Raw genomic sequence first — 6,000 nt, forward strand, 5'->3', positions numbered from 1 at the left:
GTTTATAAACCATTAGCTGTGTGAAGAAGAGGAGTTGGCTGTTCCTACTCCTGAGCCCTAACCTCTGCTCTTTCTGAACACATGAGACTTCTTGCCATACTTAAGAGGAATACTTGCTGCACAGGCTATATAACAGCCTTTGTAAAATAAAAACCTAGATGGGAAATCATCTAAGACCTTCCAGGTATCCTTATCGTTCTGACCCAGTCTTTCACACTCAGTCTTTCACTTCTCCCCTTAGATGCTATTGGGGTGAAATAGCAAAACGATGCCAGTATGAAATTACCATTTCTGATTAACTAGAACTATAATACTAAAAATTATAGAAAGTCTTCTTCACTGACATGAAGATGCCAGTCAGTCTTGTTCAACTATCTGGGAGAAGCCGGAAACCCCTTTGGAATTAGATGAGAATCCTGGCTCTCACAGGCTTCATCTGTTCTCCTTCCCACGTGGTTGAAAAGCTGCTAGAAATATTTCTGCAGGCTGACTAAGGATCTGTTTCTCTCCACATATTCAGTGTACTGAAGTGGGTGCTGTGCAATTTAAATGTCTTATTTCCAGATCATGTTATTTCCGTCATTCTTGTTATGTCTCTGGCTCAACAAACCCTAGAATTTGTTTCAGAATTACTCTCAGACTGATATTACATGTCTGAAGGCTCTATGTTACAGAGGTTCATGTGCTTTCCTGAGCCACAGTGTACTCTCAGGACTTCAGGGTTCACAGGGAATTTTTATTTCTCCTTTACCATCTACTGCTTCTAGATCCATCCCAAGGATTCTGATGTTTTTGATTATACCCCTTGAAAATCCAAAGTGGAATTAGACCACCTGCTAGAGGACTGTTCTGAGGAGTTTGATTCTTGTAAATGATATGTAGGCCTTTAACTTTTCCTTTTTGCCTCCTTTTCATCTGGGGGTAAAAAAAAAAAAAAGATTCCAGGCTACTTTGGAAATTGTTTATTTAAAGATACCCCCAGAAGCACTTTATTCCTGACATGATAGTTAGTTTTGACCCAAGGGGTTGGTATGTCTCAGCTCAGTCTGCTTAAAAGGATTAGATTACTTGCAGCATAAACCCTTCTCATTTGCAAGGTTGGATTTTCACATGAATGATTTTCCATCTCAAGAAGTTGTCCCCACTTCAAGGACTAACAAATCCTACTTTATAAAGGGATGAAGTGGGTTGCCTAAGGAGGTTCCTATTAAAGAACACCAAGCCCTCTATTTACATGGAATCATTGTTGTAACGTACGAGCATTTTTGCTGCCTCTGCTTCTGTATAAAATGGAACAATGTGGAGAGTAGCCAACAGTGGAAAGATGGCCCTCTACTGGAAACTTTTTCTTCTTTCGTTACAATTTCTCTTCATCATCTCTGATGGGCTTTGGCCATCAGGTAGCATTTCATAAAGCTCCCCAACAGACTTACCTTTGAACCTTAGCAAAATGGCTGAATTCCATCAGTCACCTGGCATAGGCAATATGATGGCCATTTAGTAAAATTTGAAGCAACAAAAAGACAATGGAAAATAGTTTTTTTCATCTGTTTATAAGAAGCCATGGATTCCATGTATATCACCTGTCTCACCCGGAGGTTTTTCTTTGTCCTTTCTCCAGCACTTTGTTAGTGAGCGTAAATACGATGAGGACCTGGGACGAGTAGCTCGGTTCACCTGTGATGTAGAGACGCTGAAGAAGGACATTGAGTCATTTGGACAAGGTAGGATGGCGAGAGATTCTGGGCGCTGGAGATGGTGAGGAGGGGACTCCGTCTCCTGATCCGAGACTAAAGTTTTGGCTTGGCTTCTCCACTGATTCTGCTTTAATGCCTCTTGTGTTTTTGTATGCTTTTGTGAAAAGCAGTTCTGAGATACTTAAGAAGTCACAGGATGCAGATTCTTTGAGCTTAAAGGATGGGCATTTTCTGGCTCCCTAAATTTGCAATGTTATTTTTTCATCCTTTTCTGCTGGGTTGAGTTGTGTGTGATACATAGTGTAAAGAGCGGGAGCTCTGAGTCAGACCGAGCTGGAATCCTTGCCTTTACATTAACCTCTCAGAACTTTATTTTATTCCTCTCCCAAATGGAGATAATAACACCTACCTTTCCTGGCACATAATAGGTGATTAAATAATAGCTTTAAGGCCGGGGGCGGGGGGTGTCCTTAAGGTGAGAGCTTATAGGGGCACACCAGTCAAACCCTGAGCTCAGGTCCTTTGTTCTTTCTCTGTCAGTATAAAAGTGAAAGGTCGGACCTAGAGCAGTGATTGTGAACTCAACATTAGACCAGACTTAAAACCAAAAAAAAAAAAAAGGGGTAGTTTTAAGCCATTGAATTCTGACAAAATTTGAAGTGAATATATTACTATTTTTCAGATATTTTGAGTTGAGGATTATTTTTGCAGAAAGAACCTTGGGAAGATACATGTTTATTATAAAGACTAGTTCTGTTCATATTTAATCCTGATTATTTATACCTTGCATCATTCAAATTTTTAAAAAGGGATTTAGCTTTCTATTTACCTTTTTCTTTCTTTGTGAAGTCTGTACTTCAGAATGTTCCTTCATAGGAAACTGAACATATGGCCCATACTATTGTTCCTAGGCTTAGTCAGCTGCTGGAGCCGCAGCCAGGAGTTTAGTAGGAAATGCCGAGAAGTCATGAGTTGGTGGGGGAATGACTACTCCGATCTTACGCTGTTCTCCTGCCTCTAAGAGTTCCTTTACAAAGCAGTGGGGGATTCACTAACTGGAATTTAAATAAAAACTTGAAAGGAAAAAAAAAAGCAATAGGGATTTGGAAGGAGTGGAGGAAGAGGGCAGAAGGGAGATTTTGCTTCCTGTTGCTTTTTTATAAGCTTATCTTTACAACTACTCCAGTAGACAGTTCTTTGTCTCAAATTGCTTATCGTGAAGTGGAGAAATAGGGAAAACCTTACCATCGTGCTCTTCTGTCCTATGACAACCTATTTCTCCTATTTCTGTCCAGTGTCCCATCCAAAGAACAGCTACTCAACCAGATCCCGATGCAGCACAGTTCCGTCTATGTCCTTGAGTAGCCCGTGTGATGCCTCTGCCGCTTCCTCTTCCACCTGTGCCTCTGCTCCCAGCCTTACAAGTGCTAACAAGAAAAACTCGGCACCAGGAGAGACTCCTGCACCCATAGCAAACTCCAGTGGCCGGCCCTACCAGCCTCATCGAGAGGTAACCTAGCTTCCACACCAAGCCACTTATGGAGAAAAGTTACCAGACTGTCACAGTTTAATTGCTGACAGCTCAGTACATTACCTTCCTCTCTTTATGGCCATTCCACACCTATTTTGAATCCCTCCAGCCCCAGTTAGTTCCCGAGAAAGCATTTGGTACTTCTGTTCCAAACCACCAGCTAGCTTAGACTTCCTGTTGCCAAGACTGCTGACTTTCTGATGTTGGCGGGAGTCCTAGCTATTGTAGGTAGTATCGCCTGGTAATTAGTCACTGTGGGAGTCATGCACCCATCTCGAGGTAGATGAGTACACAGTGGCAGGTTCACCAGAGTGCATCTGAAGCAGCAGCTCCCTAGGAGCACCGCGTCAAATATCCGGGAGAGAGAGTGAACCTGGTGGGGTGGAGGGCAAACACCAGAGAGTTGAAGCATAATCCAGAGGTTCTTTTCTTGGTTTGAAGAAGATGCACAAGAGCAATCCAAGGCAGCGCTGTTAGCAATCCTGCAGAACTGGTATTACATTGGAAGTAGAGGACAAAAATAAAACCACATGCCATAAGCTTTCTGGGTTGTAACGTGAGAGATGTCCTAAATGTCACAGCAGCATGATTTAATCTGTGCTTCATAATGTATAGCCAAGCAGATTGTAAAGACGTTTATTTTATTATTCCAGGTGTTCATTATCTTTACAAATGGCTTACAGTCCTCAGAGTTCAGGCATGTGATAAGATACTTGCCCAGTAAAGGGCTTGTAACAGCCCAAGAGTGTTCTTTCTTCCTCCTTAGCTTTCTTTTTGTGTCCAGCTAAAGAAAAGTGAAGTCCTCTTCAGTGGAGAGCCTAGGGATGAAAGGTGGGGTAAAATAGTGGAAGATACATGAATTCTGGAGTAGTGGGCTAAGTTGGATTGGCTGACAGAATTCTGGGAGTCTCGAGAGAGAGCTGAGTCCCAACTATGGGATACCACAATTTAGGCTTTAAGAATACTCCTGTAAGCTGAACTGGAACAGACAGAGTGCCATAATGCCAGAGTTCTTTGAACATTGTATTCTTTTATCCTCAGGTATTGCCGGGGAACAGACGAGGAGGACAGAGCTACAGGCCACAAGGCCAAAAGTCGAATGACCCCATGAACCAAGCGCGACATGACAGTGTGGGTCGTTACAGAAATAGCTCATGGTATTCATCTAGTTCCAGGTATCAGAATGCTCCATCCCAGGCATCAGGAAACATTAGTGAACGGGGCCAGGCCCACTCTGCAGGGACCAATGGAACTGGAGCCAGCATGGAGCCCTTCCCCCCCAAGCCCTCATTCAAAAAGGGGCTCCCCCAGCGCAAACCTAGGACCTCTCAGCTTGAAGCTGTGAACTCTTGAAGGCAGCTCCAACTGGCCTCTCTCCTCTATCCCACACAATTCAACTTGGTAACTGGACTTTAGGAAACTTATAGTTAGATGTAATAACAAAAAGAAGTTTACACATACCACTTTTTATGCCATTCTGAATATTTTGGGTTTCTTCTCTCCTCATTTCCTCTTTACCATTTTTGGAGGGGAAGCTGTTCTTTCCCTTGACCTTTCCCAATGGTACGGATTGAGTCTGATTGGTCACTTCCACCAGGAATCACAGGCAACCGATGCCAGGTTTCCCAAGGGTAAGCGATGTTCTTCCCAGTGCACCCGACCTTTCAGTTCCCCGAAGAGGCCTTCCTCAGCAACTCCCTACTGTTGAGGCTCTCAGGAGGAGATGGATCAGAACTAGTCCAGTTGCCTTTGCAGCCTAAGCAGAAGCGACACGTTCCTGGCAGGTTCCCTCTACACAACAGTATAACCAGGAAAGGCAGCGAGGGAATTGTGTACTACATTGAATTAACCAGAGAAGCAGAAATTTAATTGGTAAAAAGGAAGGAACGCTGGGAAACATTTGAGAATCTGCCTCTGCTCCCAGAACATGCCTAAGATTGACACACTCAGGTCAGGGTTTTAGTCTCCTGCTTGGCGCTATAGCTTAATCTGCAGTCTCTTCAGAATGCCCAAAGCCTCGTTTCCTATGGCCTTAGACTGCAAACCAGTCTAGGGAAGTCTGTGGGAAAGAAGCATTTAATTAAAGGAAAAAAAAAGTGTTTCTTTGTTTCAAGAATGTTTGAAGATTTTTGTTGTTATTGTTCTCCCTTGTTCCTGAATCCTGTTCTTATCCTCAACCAAATTTATAGCAATATAATTAGTGTTAATCTAAGGTGTTACCCATCAACAAATTGCCAGTCTTTATAGTTGGAAAAATAAAAACAACTGCATAATGTTCCCACATTTGTTTCACGGCAGCAAATGACTTCATTTCATTCTCTGGTTTCCTTTGGGCCTCATGGGGTAGAAGTCACCCGGACAGCTTGTTCGGGGCTTAAATGAGGATGTCAGAGACCTAAGTCATTTGTCCACTGCTTAGCTTCAGAACCAGATGAAAATGCGGAAGCCAGCATGAGCAAATGCAGCTGTTCCTTGTGGGAAAAGATTCCTAGTGTAGGGAACGGTGACTTTCCAAAGGAAGCTTGCCGGTTGAGAAAAACCACAGCTGCCAGCAGCTCTCCCGAGCAACCCCTCTCCTCCACTGCCTGTCCCTTGACAGGAGTAGCGAGTGTAACGGTATAATTGAGCTCCTGCATGTAGCAGGTGGCAGTGGGGCCAGACCCCTCATCCCGCCCCCACCCCCAGCATCTATGATTTAGCAACAGCAGAGCTTTTTCTTTCTCCAGCATTTGTTCTCCCGAGTCTGAAGCCCAGACTGTAAGTGGCAGTGGT

General features: G+C 43.6%; 1 protein-coding gene across 5 annotated transcripts in view; it reads left to right on the plus strand.

Moving 5' to 3' along the window:
- The window catches only part of SPATS2 (spermatogenesis associated serine rich 2), a 148,641-nt gene extending 143,130 nt beyond the window's left edge, over positions 1 to 5,511 (plus strand). For all 5 annotated transcript variants that reach the window (XM_049625399.1, XM_049625397.1, XM_049625398.1 and 2 more), the window contains 3 exons: positions 1,622 to 1,724; positions 2,993 to 3,207; positions 4,270 to 5,511. In XM_049625399.1, the coding sequence (XP_049481356.1) occupies positions 1,622 to 1,724; positions 2,993 to 3,207; positions 4,270 to 4,581 (630 nt within the window). In that variant the 3' untranslated portion in view covers positions 4,582 to 5,511. The remainder of the gene's footprint in view (positions 1 to 1,621; positions 1,725 to 2,992; positions 3,208 to 4,269) is intronic.
- Positions 5,512 to 6,000: the final 489 nt, after the last annotated feature.

The sequence above is a fragment of the Panthera uncia genome, chromosome B4 (assembly GCF_023721935.1).
Source record: "Panthera uncia isolate 11264 chromosome B4, Puncia_PCG_1.0, whole genome shotgun sequence".
Lineage (NCBI taxonomy): Eukaryota > Metazoa > Chordata > Mammalia > Carnivora > Felidae > Panthera > Panthera uncia.